This window comes from Festucalex cinctus, chromosome 11 (genome assembly GCF_051991245.1).
Source record: "Festucalex cinctus isolate MCC-2025b chromosome 11, RoL_Fcin_1.0, whole genome shotgun sequence".
In the NCBI taxonomy this organism is placed as follows: Eukaryota; Metazoa; Chordata; class Actinopteri; order Syngnathiformes; family Syngnathidae; genus Festucalex; species Festucalex cinctus.
Window position 1 is genome coordinate 10,668,957 of NC_135421.1, and position 17,785 is coordinate 10,686,741.

Consider the following 17,785-nt stretch of genomic DNA (forward strand, 5'->3'; position numbering starts at 1 on the left):
CGGTGCGGGAGGACTTCAAACGAGTGTAACTTGTCGACAGTGGCATATTGTTAAGAAATATGTTTGTGGACAATTAGGATGTTGAAAATTCTGACAGCTTTGTAACGGAATGGACGACAAATAATTACCACTCGGTCCCCCGAGGTATTATAACTAGGGGTGTCCCGATACACCTTTTTCCACTTTCGATCTGATACCGATATTTCAGCCTCAAGTACTGTCCGATACCGATATCAGTCCGATACCATATCAGTAGGGGTGTCCCGATGCAACGCTTTCTACTTCCGATCCGATACCGATATTTTAGCTTAGAGTACTGTAAATTAACAACATAAGTCCGATACCATATAAGCAGGAATGATACGTTTGTTTTAGTATGAAATGTTAGAAGAAACTTGATCAAGTGTTATTTAAATAAGGAATAATCAGCACCTTAAGTATGAGAAAATATGACCCGTTTATTCCTAAATTTGGGTTACCTAACTGCAACTATAAGTATGTCGTGCATTTTAATAAAATAAATACAAAATAAAGGGCCCTGAGAAATAACCCGAATATAATAAACAAAAACAAATTATACTCTTTTTATATATATATATATATATATATATATATATATATATATATATATATATATATATATATATATATATATATATATATATATATATATATATATACACACACACACACACACATACATACATACATACATTCAGTGTATGGTCACTATGGTGGGAACAGCGGGCGGGACAAAAAGATATATAACCAACACAATATTGGCCACTCTCTCAACGTGTCCCAAGCTCCAATTTAAAATAAATAAAAATGAATATGTAACTCTAATAAAAGTAGAAAAACAGTTGGTTAATTTCACTATTCCGCCATCTCCCCTTTCTGCAGACCAAGCATAACGTGGAGGTTCTTTTTTAAGAAGATGAGCATTTCAGCATGCCGTCCCGGCAGCTTGCTTCTATACTATGCTCCTCTATGATAAATGAAGTTGCTCTGAGCTCCAGATGTCCGTGGTGAAGCTAACAGCGTTAGCATTTGCCACATAAGCCGCTATACACCTTTGAACATCACCATACATCCGCGGTATAGTTTTATCTACGAAATAGTGGCGGCTCGAAATAACGTAGTGAGGCTTGAGGTGCTCAATTACATTTAAAGCCGACAGTACTAACGATTGACAGGCTGGCCATCAAGCACAATAAATTAAGCGATCTTTTCAGTGATACTTACGTGAAGCCTTTTTGCCGTCCCGTGGGAGTTTCTTACGGTGTGAAAATGATTCCGACAGCGTTGGCTGTCTGATTATTCGCCTCGGTTCTCTTCTCAAAATCCTCATCCTCTCGTTTGTGATACTTTTTTAAATGCTTGATGAGGTTGGTTAGATTAAACTTCTCCCTTTATTTTCCACCACAGGGAACTTCGGCTTTTGACAAATGTTGCTGTCCGCTGTTTTTTTCTTTTTTCAATGAAAAATACTCCCACACTGTCGACATTCTCTCTTTCTCAGTTTGCTAAAAGCTAATTCACATGCATGCTTGTTTGTTTGTTTGATCACGTGAGCGCTACATGCTCCGTGCAGACGCTGCCGGATAGAAAATCAGGAGCGGAAGTTGGAACGGACTGTTTATATATGTGTGCAAATATCGGATATTTTTGGACATGGACAGAAAAAATCCGATACTGGTTTTTGGCTGATATCGGACACAGATCCGATATCAGTATCGGATCGGGACACCCCTAATTATAACCGCGCTCATGATTAAAGTTAAATATACCCGCAAATGCGGCACAGTTGTTTTGTTGATTTTTATGATTTTTTATTTATTTTTTTTTATATATATATTGAAGGCATGTTTTGCCAGGTGTTTTAGGCCTAATGGGTTAAAGTCAGATTTATTTATTTTATTTTTTTATCATGACAATGCTAAGTTCAGAGTTAGATGAGTGAGTTATAGTAAGCTATTATTTTAAGCTTTTTTTGTCTCACCTGCCAAGAAAGTACCAGGACTGGCCAGAGTTTGGGTCTGCTTCTAGAGACTTCTGCAGACACTGGATGGCATAGCTGTCCTTGGTGACTTTATCCCCAAGCTGCTCCACCGTGTGATGCATCCAGCCTACAGGAGAAAAACAAAACACCTTAAAGCCTTTTTCTTTAAGAACACAATTGTGGTTGAGCACCAGCAGATTCAGAGCACGGTGGATTCGAGTGTTATCAAAAAAGTGGTGTTCCTCATAGTGCTATAAAACAAAGTAGCATTAACAAAGAAGCTGTCCTTTCATGTCTAACTACACCACAGGTACCAAAGTGTTCTTTATTTAAAATAGACCAGTGCCCCCTCATAATTACTACTCTACACACCTGTGGCAAGCGTAACTGATCGCCATAACAACCCAAGTAGACTAGACTGGTAATGTGTTTTACTACTGGGGGTGGGTAGACTGCTGTCTGTCTATGGTGAGACTGGACGAAGAACTTGCTATAAACCTAGAATACCAAATATCGCCATCAATATAAAATACTAGATGCAACTTTAACTGCTACATAAAGCTTGTTAATTGCTATCATGTTCCTCATTTTCTGTGTACTCAGCTTTAATGCTGTCAAGTTACCCTTATTCTGCCATGATGGAAAATAATATAAAAATAAAACATAAGACATCAGGAAGCAGCCTTTCAAAATGGCTTGAGTAAAATACGCAAGTTATTTAATTTTATAGATTTGGTAAAAAAAATAACATCACAATTTAGCTGCGTGAACCCAGCAAGGGAGCATAGCCATGGCCATGTGTTCTTCAAACGACAACAAGGCAAAACAGAATCATATAATTAGTAAATATGAGCGCTAGAGGTGGGGGAAATTTCCAATTCTTAGATACATCGCAATTCTGACATGGAAGAGTCTGAATCGAGCCACAAACGTCCACATTTCGATTATTAAAATATGTTAAGGTATACAGAATGTTCAAAATATTGTGGAACTAAGAAGCAATGTACCCGTCATCTCAGAGACACTTTGGGAAGCACATACGCAGCGCAAAGAAAAAAAACCTTCTCGATCATGTAAGTAGCATGTATGGGAGCATTTTGGCAACAGTGCGCTGCTGCTGTGACTTGTCAAGAAAGTTACAAATATTCAATAAAGTAACATGCCGCCTCAACAAAGGCTAACTTCAAAATAAAGCTCAAGAAAGAATATGTTGTTGATGCCATGCAATAGCATTAGTACGCTTTTATATTTAAGTTGGCCTGCATGGTGTCGTTACCGGCTGACGGCTAGCTTGACTTGTCTTCTACACATTTCGGCTTGCCTTATCGTAGTTTTTAATTGCCATTATACTCCAGCATCAACACATCACCATCCCAAAATCATATCAATTGTTAATTTAGGGTGCTAAGAAACCTCTATTTTATCATTTTCATCCTCGTTCTCTGTATTAAAAAATAAAAAAATAAAAATAAATAAATAAAATAATTCCTATTACATAAATAAAAACATTCATCTCAAAATGTCAAATATGGCATGTGTTCCTACATTTTAAATCAGTGGTGTCAAAGTCCGGTCCTCGAGGGCCAGTGTCTTGCATGTTTGAGGTTTCCCACATTCAACACAGCTGATTCATATTTAAGCTCATCAGCAAGCTCTGCAGCAGCCTGATATTTATCCTGATCATTGAATCAGGTGTGTTGGAGTAGAGAAACCTCAAAAACATGCAGGACTCAGGCCCTCGAGGACCGGATCGTGACACATGTTCTAAATGGATATATTTGACAATTGTAACTGAATCTTGTCATTTAATGGGAATTTTATTATTTTTATTTATTTATTTTTTTTAAATAATAAAGGAGCACGTTCGATGTCAACGCATTCGGTGGCAAACTGTTTTGGTTATTACTAAACCCGAGTTCGCTGACTAAAACCTCCGTAAACCTTACAAATATGTTAGTGGAAACAGAACAGAACATCATGTTGCACACACACGGTGCTAACAAACACGGTGCTAGCTTCCAGAAATGACTATATACTCTACTATGCAAGAAATATATTATTAGGCATCAAAAAAATTAAATTTTAGCTATAAAATGTGGCCGGCAAGGAATGCTTTTTAAAAAGGTCATTTTTAGGGCTGCACAATATATCGAAAAAATATCAATATCGCGATATTTGGCACTTGCAATATGCATATCGCAAAGGCATGCAATAAGTTTTATATGGAATTTTATGCTTTTTATATGAATTTGACCAGTCAGATCCTAACTAAAACGTGCATCGCCATCCAATAGTTGAAAATTATCAAGACATAATTACAATTAATTAACTAAGATTACAATAAGGTTGCTTATTTTGTCGCATGAAAAATGTTTTTCTTTCATTAGATAATAAAAAAGTAATTTCTTTAGATACATGTTAAATATCGCAATAATATCGATATCGCTATGTTCAGCAAGTATATCGCATATCGCATGTTTTTCCAATATCGTGCAGCCCTAGTCATTTTAATAATATTCTACTGTCAGGTCATTTACACAGTTTTAATATATGAAAGCATTTTTTTTTTTTTTTTTTAAATATAAACACTGCGAGCTCTACAGCGCATTTAAAATGGTATTAATAAAAATCTGACATGTTCAAACATGTTTTTGTTCTGAACCAATATGCTTTACAATAATATATTTTCATTACAATTGCAAAGTGTAATGTAATTATCAAGTATTGGTACATGGCACCTGTGAGTACAAAACATTTGTACTCTGAAAGGAAGAAAACAAGAGCCTGGGTGGCGAAAAAAAAAAAAAAAGCGGTCTTGGTACAAAAGTGTCACTTCCTGAGTGCCATCCACATGAATGAAATACTGTAGTCACGAGGATCCAGTGACACTCACCAAGCTGTTGCAGTGTGGTCGCCTTCACCTGAGCAGGAAGATTCTCCGTCTGCAAGAGACTTTCATAAGCTTCTTTCGCTGCTCGGTACTTCTTCTGCAGGAGAACGGACAGAGACACAGATGTCGATCCAGTCAAGACAGGACAGCTTTTTATGACACGAGACGCACAGACAAAAGACCTCCTCACACTTGTAATGACCGTCTGGACAAATACAAACTTGGGAGGGGGAGGGTCATAGAGCAAGAAGAAAGGCCACACTCAACACGTCTGGACCATTTACGTGTGTGATTCTGTTGGGAGGGCCACTACAACATCGTTGTGTTTGCATGAAAGGAGAGCTGCTGTATATTTTGACTCTGTGACCTTACCGACCTGGCATCTGAAATAAACCAAAAATACTAAACACAGACGAGATCACAGACAGCATATGCTTAATGACAAAAGTGGGGTAAACACAAAGATGACCTGTCTGATATTCAGCCAGATTTTACCCCCTCTAAAGTCAACAAAGGTCATCTTATATGATGGTTTGAAAGCACAGGTGTCAAACTCAAGGCCACATCCAGCACACCATATTGAAATACGTTTTGGCAGGAGTCTTTCCCCCACCCCCTTTTTCTTTTACAAACCAATTCAGACAAAAATCTTTTTGTGTGGTGTACACAATGAAGAACGTCCATGTGATGGACTCCGATTTCCACATAGTGTGCTGTTGGTGATATGAAAGCGGTCCAAATGTTAACGTTTAGTACGGACGTTTAGTAGAAGTAATTGGTTCCTGGAGCCCATAATGCCGTTTGGCTCAGCGCGTAGGAGTTTTGTTTTTGTTTTTTTTCCCTGGCTCGAAGGAGTTGCGGCTCAGACTTAGGAGGGGCGGCTCGCCGCCGCGAACTTAATACAAACGGAAAGTCTGTTGGGCCAGACCGATTAATCGGTGGCCAATTATTGACCTTCAAACATCTGCCAAAACAATCTGCCAATTGGCCGATTATTTTCCCTTTAAAACGTTGTAATCGAGAGAAAACTTGATGCTGTGAAAGTACCCTGAAAGCACCATTTTGCTTGCGTACATACATACAACATAATTTGGACTTGACAAAAACAATAATGTTCTCAACTGTTCAAAATGCAGGGATGAATGGGCATGACACTACGATGTCACCTTTAAGCAGTTGAGAGGCTTTAGTAGTTGAAGAAATACTAAGTTTTAAAATCACAAATTGTTTTCATCATGATTATCTCAATTAATTAATCGTGATTGCTATTTTTCCCAGCCCAATTTTTCATTCTAACCATATGAAGTACAACATTTGTAAACAAGTAACAATAGTTTTATTATTGACACAAATCTACATAATAACCTTGTATACTTCATGGAATTTGTTAAGGTCATACTATGTACTTGTCATTCAAAGCAGAGTACAATAAATCTCAATAGCAAAAATTTTATGCATTATGTATATTTTTTAAAGTAACAGTATTGTGAAAAATCAACATTTTGGAGCTTTTATATATGCTAATTCCTCAAAAACATCACCAAAGTGGTGTTTTCCTCCATTTGCTCCTCAATGAGAAATTCTAGGTCATTCTGCTCCCCAAGCACCTGTTAAGATTATCGTGTGCTTGTCGGCGCGTCCTTAGGATTGTCGGGAGAGGACAGTCGGGGCTGACAATTAGGCCAATTCTCCTGCCGTATGAAGCAGGCTTAAATGCTTGAACGCAGCGCTCCAGAGTTTTGTGGACAGTGCGTGCAGCAGCCAGCTCGGACGAGAGAGGCGCGGCTACCACATAGGGAGAGGCGGGGTTTACTGAATGAGGCATTTTACTTCTGAGTAATAATAGCCAGCAAAATACCTAATGTTTCATAAAAAAATTACATCACCATGCTGTCAATGGTAAGATTTCATCATTATATGCCTATAGTTAACTGTGGTTTAAACTATCAAGATATAATACCTTTAAAGTAAATAGATTAATCTGTAATCTGTTTTTTTTTCCCCCTCCAAAAATCAGTATCAAAAAATACATATCAGTCGGGCCCTACTATTAACGTTTGTCTTAATTCCAAATGCAATTTTCTGAATCAGAGTACAATTATCCACCATATCGGCTAGTGATCTCACTAGAGTATACCATTCAGAGATTTGGGGGGGGGACAAAAACAAAAACTGAGGGTATGTTGCTTACCTGGATCTCATACAAATGAGCAATGTGAAACTGAACTGTGGGGGGGGGAACAGAAGAAGACAAATGAATTAGTATTTTCTTGTACAAAATCAATATTACATGTTAACCCCATAGACCTCGCAGTGGGTACAAATTGCATCCAGCATAGAAGATAGATGAGAGGAGGAGAGCGGGACAGTAGGGTGTATGTATCTGTGTGTCTATGTGATGTGAAAAGGCAGTCAGCATGTGCAGTGTGCATTTGAGATCTCGCAGTTTTCTTCTGCTTGTCTCCTAGGCAACCTCATTTTTAGGGAGGGAACAGCAGCAGAGAAGGGAATAATCTCCTTACTTCCTCTCGTTTTTGACATATCATTTAAGGAGGAGACGCATTGATTCTTTTCATAGTAAATTTGCAATAAAAAGATGTGAGTGTTCAGCAACTTACTTTCAGCCTTGGACAAAGTGCAGAGGTTTGAATCGATCAAAGCCAGCTGAAAATGCTGCAGAAAGGGGGAGGGGGATAAAACATTTCAATTTCTGTCAGCCACGTTAGGGTACCAACTGCAGTTTTACAATACCTAAAAGGGTGGAATTATACACTGTTGTCAACTTGTCAGCACCCTTTTATGTTTTTATGGGAAAACATTTGAAGAGTAGTGAATTTGAAATGAATCATACCACCTTTTGGCAGAATAAAGCTCGGGTAACCAGAAATGGAACAGTACATGAAGAGTGTGCGTGCATGTGGCACTACAAACATTGGAAACCTGACTGGTAAGACAATTTACGCGTGTTTACATTTCTAGTTTTTACCTTTCACCAACTTCCACCAAGGCAAGCCCAATTTCTTTTTAAATATGCGTTATGTGCCCCCACACTTGTCTAAACACGACATTCTGATTAATGAGTTGAGCAGCAAAATCCACCTTTTTTTGGCGCTAGCCGTCGACTGAAAATGACATCATAGTTGCTCAGGGCTCAGGTAACGACAAATCCAGGTAACGACCAATCACGGCTCAGATTTAGAAAATAGGTGAGCCGTGCTTGGTATTTATATGAGCCCTGAGCAACTATGATGCTATACTTAAATACTGTGCTTGACACACACACACTTGAATCTATGGATGGCTCGTTTTGAATTTTTAAAATTTTTCTTAGCCCAGAAAGTTGGGGCACTAACCACGATAGTGCAGAACCTAAGTTCTAGGCCTCTTCCAATCTCTTCCAATATTACTGACATCACAAATGTCACTCTAGTTGAAGGGACCAAAAGTCCCACAAACACCATCCAACATATTGTAGAAAGTTTTCCCAAAACTATGCACAGTATCGCCTTAATTACTACTACTTGCGTTTTCTCGTGTAATCGCCAGGTACTCCAATACTATTTTAATCAGGGCTGCATGTAAGTGGTGTGCAGGTGCGCTAGCGCACTGAAAACTGTCATGTGTGAACCACATTTGGTTTTCTCAGTGTGCATTTGTATTCCAAATATATTGCAGCAAGAGATGTCTGTTGATTGCAGCTGTGACTGTGGGCAGGGAAGCCCCTTTAAAATTCAAAGTTAAGCTTCTCCTCCTCCTTCACTTAGTTCTATTCACAAGAAACCGTGGTTTTTGTAGTACAGGAACTACATACGCAGCACCGTCCCATGCACGAAACGGGCCTTGCTTGAATACATTGATTTCAAAATTTTCACGTTATTTTCTGCCTCAACAGCGAAAAGGTCACAGTGTTTATCTACACAAACATATAGACGCAGCCGTAGGCATACAGGAAATCCAAATGTGGGCAGCCATTTAAAGGGGAAGTCAAGTCAAAAATGTTCTTTACAGGAATAGACTGAGCAAAAATATAAATGCAAAAACTTTCGTTTTTGCTCTCATTTTTAGTGAGCCATATTCAAAGATCTAAAACTTTTTCTACATAAACAAAAGACCATTTCCTTCAAACATTGTTCGCAAAAATGTCTAAATTTGTGGTGACGAGCCTTTGTCAAGCTAATCCATCCCACCTCACAGGTGTGGCATACCACGATGCTGATTAGACAACATGATTATTGCACAGGTGTTCTTTTGGCTGGCCAAAATAAACGGCCACTCTGTTTTATCACAGCACAATGGCACCAATCTAAATAAATAAATAAATAAATAAATTCTTACATGCATGCAGACATACATACATACATACAACTCGACTTCCCCTTTAATTAAGGGTGCATACAAAATGTATAAAAAACAAATTGAACAAAATTCGAGATTTTTTTTTTTCCTGGGTCATGATTGCTCATAGTTTTAGTGCCCTTTTTATTATTATTATTATTATTAATGTCCCCGACCCCTTTTTTTTTTTTTTTTTTTTTTTTAAAGCTTAAACATACTGAAATATGGTGGGTGCACCATCCACTAAGTGGTGACAGAGAATTAAATCAAAATGCTTGATGCAGATTTGTTTAGGCACCTACGAGTGGAAACACATGCATAAAAGAAAGTCAGCCATGTACTGGCTTCTATGGATCTCACTCTGCCTCATCGATCCTTCCCTCCTTCCTCTCTTTAGTTTTTCCTCTGGTCTCTTGAGATCTCGTTAATTTGTTGGAATTCAGAGGCTTCCGGGGTTGGCGTAAGACATTTATTTTGTAACCATGGGGAAGGCAGGAAGTGTTTGGTCGGTGCTGGATTTCACTTTGATTTATCTTTCTTTTCTCTTTATTTTTTCTGACCTTTTCTCTGGTCTCCTGACCATTTGAACCTCACGACTCTGGCGAGACTCTGAAGTACCTGGTTAATAGGGGTGTTAAAAAAAAAATCGATTCGGCGATATATCGCGATACTACATCGCGCGATTCTCGAATCGATTCAATAATCGGCAGAATCGATTTTTTTTTTTATTTTTTATTTTTTTTTTTAGGATTCACACCTTGAGCATGGAAGAATGTTATATGAACGGAACATTAAGCCTTAATATTTTATTTTAATGCTGTTCAAACATGAAACAGATTACAACCTCTATAAGACTGAAATTTCAGATAAATAAATAATACATTTTCATATAAATCTTACACTCTACAAGCTTACTGATTAGTATTTTCTAAATTTGAATGGAAAAAAATCGCAACAATCGACTTATAAATTCGTATCGGGATTAATCGGTATCGAATCGAATCGTGACCTGTGAATCGTGATACGAATCGAATCGTCAGGTACTAGGCAATTCACACCCCTACTGGTTAAGGTGAAGGGTAATGGGATTTTTATCAGGTTTTAGGTGAATTAATGAGTATAAATTGATACGTATTTGCACGCACGCGCACAGACGCACGCACGCAAACGCACGCACACATACAAAAAAAAAAAAAAAAAAAAAGGAGCAATGATGATAAGACGTTGAATCGGTAAGACTACCGAATGAACAATTCTGAGCTCTTATAAAAAAAAAAAAAAATATGAAAGTCAGCCATTTTGGTTCAAGTGGTTGAACTTAAACTCCCCTCCTTGGATGTTCACCCCGCCGTAAAAACAATTGAACCAAGTATACTAGTGATAGTCGAGTTTTGGATTTTTGCCCATAGTGCGTGGGTTGTAGAATTTCGCCGAAGTTTGATAATTAGTCGTGAAAAAAAAAAATCCACCCAGCCAACTTTGGTGTAGTGGTAAAACAAGGGCCTGTTAATCCCTGCTCACAGCATTAATCGTCATCAAATGCTCAGCATCAGCATCAAATAAATGTTCTAGGGGGCCCATACATGGCCCACGTGCCGTAGGCTGCCCACCACTGCAATAGAGACAATGCAAGTGTGGTGCTCTATCTGGGTCAGTTGGAGATATCATGAGGATAGCTTGTGCTGGCTTGATGTCAACACAAGATTCAAATTTACATTATGAATCGCTGATATTGAAATACGAAGGAATGTATGCACAATAAGGCCCTAAGATGTTTAGGAAGCAGTGACAGCTACATAGACAATCAACATCAACCAGTATGCATGAGGGCCGGCGGCGCATAGCACATGCACACAGATTCGTGCGCACTCCAGCTTTAAATAAATTGCCTCAAAAGAGACTCAGAATATCACTTGTCACAATCAGACATGCACAGAAGTGTTACCTATGTTACGGCGGCTCATCAGCCTCCTCCTGGAAGCCCTCACGCATTCTCCTGCATCTCCCTCCCGTCCTCACCTTCCTCCTCCTTCACACTTTGGCTGATAATGCGGCACTGACTGTTAGCTTGACATTCCACCTCCCTCCTCATATCTTTTGCCTTTCTCTCTCCCACTCTCTCTTTTGCTCACTGCTGTCTTACTTTCCTTTGCTCCCTCCTCCTCCTCCTCTTCTCATCTACTCTGGTGTCAGTGATTACTATTCAGCAGACAGCTGCAGTGGTCGGTGCAGAGAGAGAAAGAGATGACACAATAATACCTCAAAGCAGCTACACCAGCTCCTGTGGCACCTCTTTTTTTATTTTTATTTTTTTACAGTTAAAAATAAATTCCCGGTACTCTTTCAACACCATCTTTACCCAAACAGTAAACGATGCACCTCATGTATCTCATTCTTTACATTTGCTGCCACAACCGCTAATACAAATAACTCAAATAACACACAAGCATTCACACCAACAAAACACAAGGCTTTGAGTAAGGCAACATAAAATATTCTGGAAAACAAAACCTAAATTACATCACCATTCCAGAAGCAGAGTGCACCAGCACATTTTGAATGCAGCGTCTCTATTTGATTTTTGTTCTTTTTAGTTTTAAATGGATCATTTTTGCCAGGATCCATCCAGATACCGTGATTGAAGGCAGACCTCTGAAGGCTTTCGCCTGTCTTGGTGCACTTACTGTAGCACTTGATGGTTGGGACCTCCACCATCTTTTTGCACAACTAGCTAACCAGTAAGATGGCTAGCTCTCGTCTGAGCATATCGTATCTGTGTTCTGTCCGCGGCATGGACACTGGCTCCTATACACTCCACTCCCCATCTTACTGTTATCTTATTATCATTTGCTTTTTATGTACTGTAACTAAAGGGTCTTTGAGTGTCCAGAAAACCACCATATACATTTGATGTACTATGCCCAGACAGCAGTTAGCGAGCATGAAAAGCTAACGTAGCAGTCATAAAAGCTAACGTAGCAGTCATAAAAGATCTAAATCAAATTTCTCTGTTCACAAAGTTGATCAACATTATCTTGAGAGTGGTTACAAATATGAAAATGTGTACAAAAACAGGAATAAAACCTACCAAATAAAGCTAATAACAGACGTAACAAGCCATCAACACAATACTGAAACACTCGCAAATGACCTTTCTCAGCTGTAGAAGCACCAAATTAGTTATCCTTGAATTTCTTCTCTTACCACCATCTAGAAAACTACGATAAAACGGCAATTATTGACTAATTTGACTTCAAACAGATAAACCATATAATAAAGAAATCTGACGATAATTATAGGCAATTATCAACCAATTTGATGTTATACAGATACAGGGTTGGGGAATTCAGGTCCAGAAAGTAAAAACACTGCCACAGATTGGCTTTAGCTACAGGGCTTCTACTCAACTGGCAGGTAAACAAGTTCATAGAAGCACCTGTGGCTCAAGTCAAACTGTTCCAGGATTTGTTCTCTCTGGATCTGGATTCCCCAACCCTGTACAGATAAACCAAATAATAAACGATTCTGACGATAATAATAGACATGCCACGTTGGTCCATCTGTTGTGGTTGTGGCTCAAGTTGTGCCCCACTTCTCAACCCCTCCCTTCTCCTATGGCAGTGTCACATAGTTGGACGTCATAATGCGCACGACCTTGTGTTGACAGAAGATACATCATGGCGACATGGCAGTCACCAATGTGGGCTTTCTTTACTATGTCTCCCCAAACGTTACCCTTGTAGTTTTGCGTTGTCACATTTTTAAAACATAACTGTTTTGTTTTTGCGAAGTCAAAATGAGTTACTGGTTGTCTTTGAAACAGAGATAATACAATTCAGCTTCATGGTGCTTTGCACAATATTTCAATGTATTTGTACATGTTACACTTAGAGTAGGACTTGAAATTATATTTGTATTCAAGTTAATTTTGTAAAAAAATTACCGGCTTATCTGTTATCGGCTTCGACGCTTTCTAAATTATTGGTTTATCGCAGTAGTGTCAAACATACGGCCTGCGGGCCGCATCAGGCCCGCAAAGGGGTTTAATCCGGCCCGCGAGATTACTTTGTAAAGTAAAAAAAATAAATAAAAAATTGTAATGTCGGACTAATTAATCAGCCAGCCACAATCAAATATATACATTTGTAATTTTACAAGCAGTCCTCAGATGAGTAATGTAACTTGTACACGGAATCACCGTGGAAGTCATTATTTTACACACAACTTCAAGTTATGGTTTGCTTAAAAAAAAAATAAAAAAAATAAAAAGTTCTTTTTTTTGTTTTTGTTTTTTAATCATAGACCAACATAAACGTGTTAAATATGATGCAAAATTCAATTACTGGTAACACAAATACATATGACAGGGATTAACGTCCTTATAACTTCATTAACTGTGCCACACAATGCATTCTGGAACTATATATATGCAAAACAGGTAGATTTAACACGTCCGGAACTCATACAGGCAAAGTGTTGGCGCGTTTCATTTGCATTTGTGTTAATTAAACAATAGATTACAGTTGAGCTCCGTAATTTAGGGCTGGCCCAAAAATCGGAAAAATATGCGTATAATTGACGACAATTATTTTTAAGTTATATACCATTATTTTACTGATTCGGCCCACTTAGTAATATATTTTCCTCCATGCGGCCCCTGAGCTAATATGAGTTTGACATCCCTGGTTTATCGTATCGGGTGAAAATGGCATCGTGCACCCCTTTTCCTATTGTCTCGTTTCCATTCATGTACTCATATCCTATGTGCTAGGCTGGGTAGGTGGATCAGTCGCAGTGTGTGCACGTGCGTGCATGTTTGAGGTGAAGATGTGTGATTCTGGCATAGAGCCAGCATTCAAGAGACGGCAGCATCCAAAGCTGAACAAGGGGATGCAGTACGTGGAAAAATGCATGGCTCGATAAAGTGCAGCCAAGGCGTTTGCACAGACAATGTTATGCGCTATCTCCCTGTGTTACTATATTGAATAGGAGCTTCTAATTAAAGGCAAGGCTTTGCAGACAAAGCAATAGTAATAGTAAGTGCAAGTGTGCCTCCTGTAATTTTACGGTGTGGAACAAAGCAGAAATGAAGACGCTGCATTTTACAGCTCCCATTTCATCCTGGTTCAGTTGAGCTGGGCATACATCGTGTGCTAGATATGAAGTCTAATGATTAAAGGGCTCAGCCTGATCATCAGTGATGTGCGGCGAGGTTCATGGCTAGTGAGGCACTGACATTTTCCTCTCGTTTTCCATGACTGGAAAACTGGACAATCATTTTCCAGGTTTTCCAGGACAGATTGGAACCCTGCTTTCTCAGCCTCCATGTCTGACACACAGGGCGTGACGAGCGGAAATACACTTTGTCTAATTTTATTCTCTCTGTACTCAAATACAGTATTATACTTACGATCTTCAATGTACTGGTATCCTCTATACCCGGCGCGCCAAAAAACATACATCGAAACAATTGACTACCATTCCTTAGTGGGGGAATTGCGGCAAAACCAGCACACACAAATATGTACCATTATACAGTCCACCTTTTACACAACCTCAAGGTACCGGTTAACATTTATAAACTCCGATAACTTATGGGATACTGTATATAATCAATACAATGTATCTAAAACAACAAATGATTTGTCTGCCCAATACTTTTGTACAGTACTGGATAGATATAGGGTTCAGTAATGTTGCCATGCTAAATGTGTTAACACAAATGAGTTAGTGTTACAGTGTCTAACATTAACCGTTATGTGCTTTTAGGAATTATTACCAGTAAAAAGAATTTTAAGTTGTTTAGCTGTCAGCTATTATTTCATTGTGTTTTACTTATTTCAAAGTTTTTGCCATAGTATCGTTTAAGTTGCATTAGAGCCGAGGTACTATATGCAAGTATAGTATCAATATCAAAATGTTGGTATTGCAACAACACTATATCAAACCTGCAGCAACTGCATTTAAATAATCTGAATCCAAGAAGACAATGACAGTATTTGTTGCACTCAAATTGTAGATCCAGACTCAGTGCCAAGTCCAATGGTGGTCCAACTAGTGACTTTTCCTGTTAAGTCCTATGCACATACTGTGCCTATCCTGTGTCTATTCTCTTGGTCGTGACTGGTGATTTTGCAGAGGAGAATATCAGGCCTGAGATCGGATAGCAGGTAGTTCCCAAAGGGATGCATCTAGACTGCTCTCAGTGACTGTCTGGACGTCTCGTTACTCAGTTGCCAGAAGAAGGTGACAGGGGCTTCGCTCAGCTAGACGAGACACGTGATCAAACAGTTTTGGTCAATCTGGGGGGTGTGACGAGGTTGGACAAAGGCCTCTGGGACTGCACACCAGGCCTCCATGTTTTTATCATATAACCAGACGTGAAGACTGTATACCGTCAAAAACAAAAACTATTTCTTTTAAGTGCAACAATTCTAAAAATAAAAACTGTTGCAGGTTGCTTGATGCAAGGATAGCAAAAAATCTGTGTAAATTTAAAGGTGCATTGTGGAGCTTAAAGTGTTATTGTGAAAGACTTCTCCACATCGTGTATGCTCCACCAATGCCCATACGAGTAAAAAGGCTGTGTTCAGACTGGAGGCATATCTGAATCCCATTGGATTCTTCCTCAAATCTGATTTTTAGTTCTGACTGTCCAGACTGTTTTTAGCAAGTGTCAGGGCTCTACACTGGTGCATGTGAAAAACTGATGGGGTCACAAGACCGGCTTCAGTGCAAGTAACGTAAACTGTCATTGTATTTCCGGTGGTGCGTAAGAGGAGTCGGCGGGGCAGTGGAGCCGTCAAGGCGTTTGACAGCGCGGGAACATTTGGCTTTTGGAGCGTAGAGTGACGTCACAGTCAAATACGTTTTGAGTGTTTCGAGCTGATCAGACTGAGACGCATCATGTCCAAATCGGATATGACGCTACCTCCTGCATGTGGTTTCAATCCGTCCCACAAAAATCAGATTTCATGTGCTTTGTGACTGTTCAGACTATAAAAAAAAAGCCATCCACTTTCAATCCGGATAGGCTAAAATCGGATTTGGGCTGCCAGTCTGAACGCAGCCAAAGAGACAAACACTCCACGGTTTCGTGGTTGGGCGGAGAGGTGGAGTGGCGGAGAGTAACGTCATGCTCATCCCCGCAGACATATAGTGTTGTCTTAGCGAGCGTATGACACAATTAGGATGGAAACTAAAGAAAACAAAAAAGAAAAAAAACAAAAACCCCAGCTCAGTCTTAAAAAAAAAAAAAAAAAAAAAAACACGAAACAAAACTAAAGAGTTTATTCAAGCGCACATACTCGCACGTGCACCATGCACGACCTTGACACAGAGGCTGCAGTTACGCTTTAGGCCAGAGGTGACAGTGGTCAGTAAAAAAAGTGACAATAATATTCAGCACCTTTAGTGTGGCTGTACCTTTAAACTGGACTCGTGGTCTGTGTTGACTTTAAACATGAGACCCAGGCGCAGGTGAATCTCTTTAGATCGGGAGAAACTAGGGTCAATGTAGAGCACCTCCTGAAATGTCTTGATTGCCCTGCAAAAGATCATGCATGTTTATTATGAACTCATGGTAAACATGTTGCATGATCATATTCTCACATAACCTTGTTGTTAAAGCAACACCACTGAAAATTCATTGTCCTTCATTCAATTAGGCAGTGTGTATAAACTAGGGGTGTCACGATTCGCCAACTCCACGATTCGATTTAAATTTCGATTTTGGGGTCACGATTCGATTTTTTTTTTTTTGATTTTTTTTTTTTTTTTTTTTTCGCTCCCCCACTTTATAACACAGAGGCATATGCTTCTGTAGGCTAAGGCTAGTCTATGATCATTGGTTCTATTCATTGTACAGTAAATCTTATTTCAAAAGATCGGCTACATATAGGTGATGCAATTTCCATATTATTTTTGTGTAAATTTATGTAATATATGATAATTGACATTAGGCAGGAATGATCAAATTCAAAGAATTTATTTACAATATAAAGTTAACCGTCTTGTTCTTACTGAAGTGTAAAATAAAAAATAAAAAAACAAAAACAAAAAGTCACAGTGGGTGCCTGCCATCTATTGACTGTTTTTGGTTACAACAGTGTGCTGTGCGTTCCTCTTAAAATAATGTGCAATGTGCAACAACAACAAAAAATATATTGTATCCAAAGTCATGGAACAAATACAGCCTGAACAAACTATATCCCAACATTTACAGTTGCTGGGCATACTGTAGCGTGGTTCAAGTACACTAATTAAATGTTTGAATACAGCGTTTTCCAAGGCTGCAGGTCTGCTGCTATAAATAGACCTATGGATCTGGCGTTTCGCGCGAGCTGAAGTGTGTGGAAGTTTCACTGTAAATGAGGATGAAATAGTTGGTTGGACCGTTGTTTTCCCACTTGTTTTCGCCGCCGGCTCCGCTCCCCTAGTATGTATGTGTGTGTTTGTGTCGGCTGGTGCCCGTATAATGGTACTTCAGTTTGAATGCGCCAGCGCGACACTCTGATTGGAGGACTGTGCCAGCGCGACACTCCGATTGGACGACTGTG

At 39.1% G+C, this 17,785-nt stretch overlaps 1 protein-coding gene across 3 annotated transcripts in view; it reads right to left on the reverse strand.

Annotated features, from left to right (window-relative positions):
- kdm6a (lysine (K)-specific demethylase 6A) overlaps window positions 1-17,785 on the reverse strand; it is a 48,439-nt gene that overhangs the window by 18,018 nt on the left and 12,636 nt on the right. For 2 of the 3 annotated variants that reach the window (XM_077537670.1, XM_077537668.1), the window contains exons 6-10: window positions 16,653-16,773; window positions 7,511-7,565; window positions 7,084-7,118; window positions 4,896-4,989; window positions 2,003-2,129 (exon numbers count right to left, since the gene is read on the reverse strand). In XM_077537670.1, coding sequence (XP_077393796.1) covers window positions 2,003-2,129; window positions 4,896-4,989; window positions 7,084-7,118; window positions 7,511-7,565; window positions 16,653-16,773 — 432 coding nt within the window. Of the gene's footprint in view, window positions 1-2,002; window positions 2,130-4,895; window positions 4,990-7,083; window positions 7,119-7,510; window positions 7,566-11,172; window positions 11,327-16,652; window positions 16,774-17,785 lie in introns of those variants that run through there. The other variant, XM_077537671.1, reaches the window with a different exon arrangement.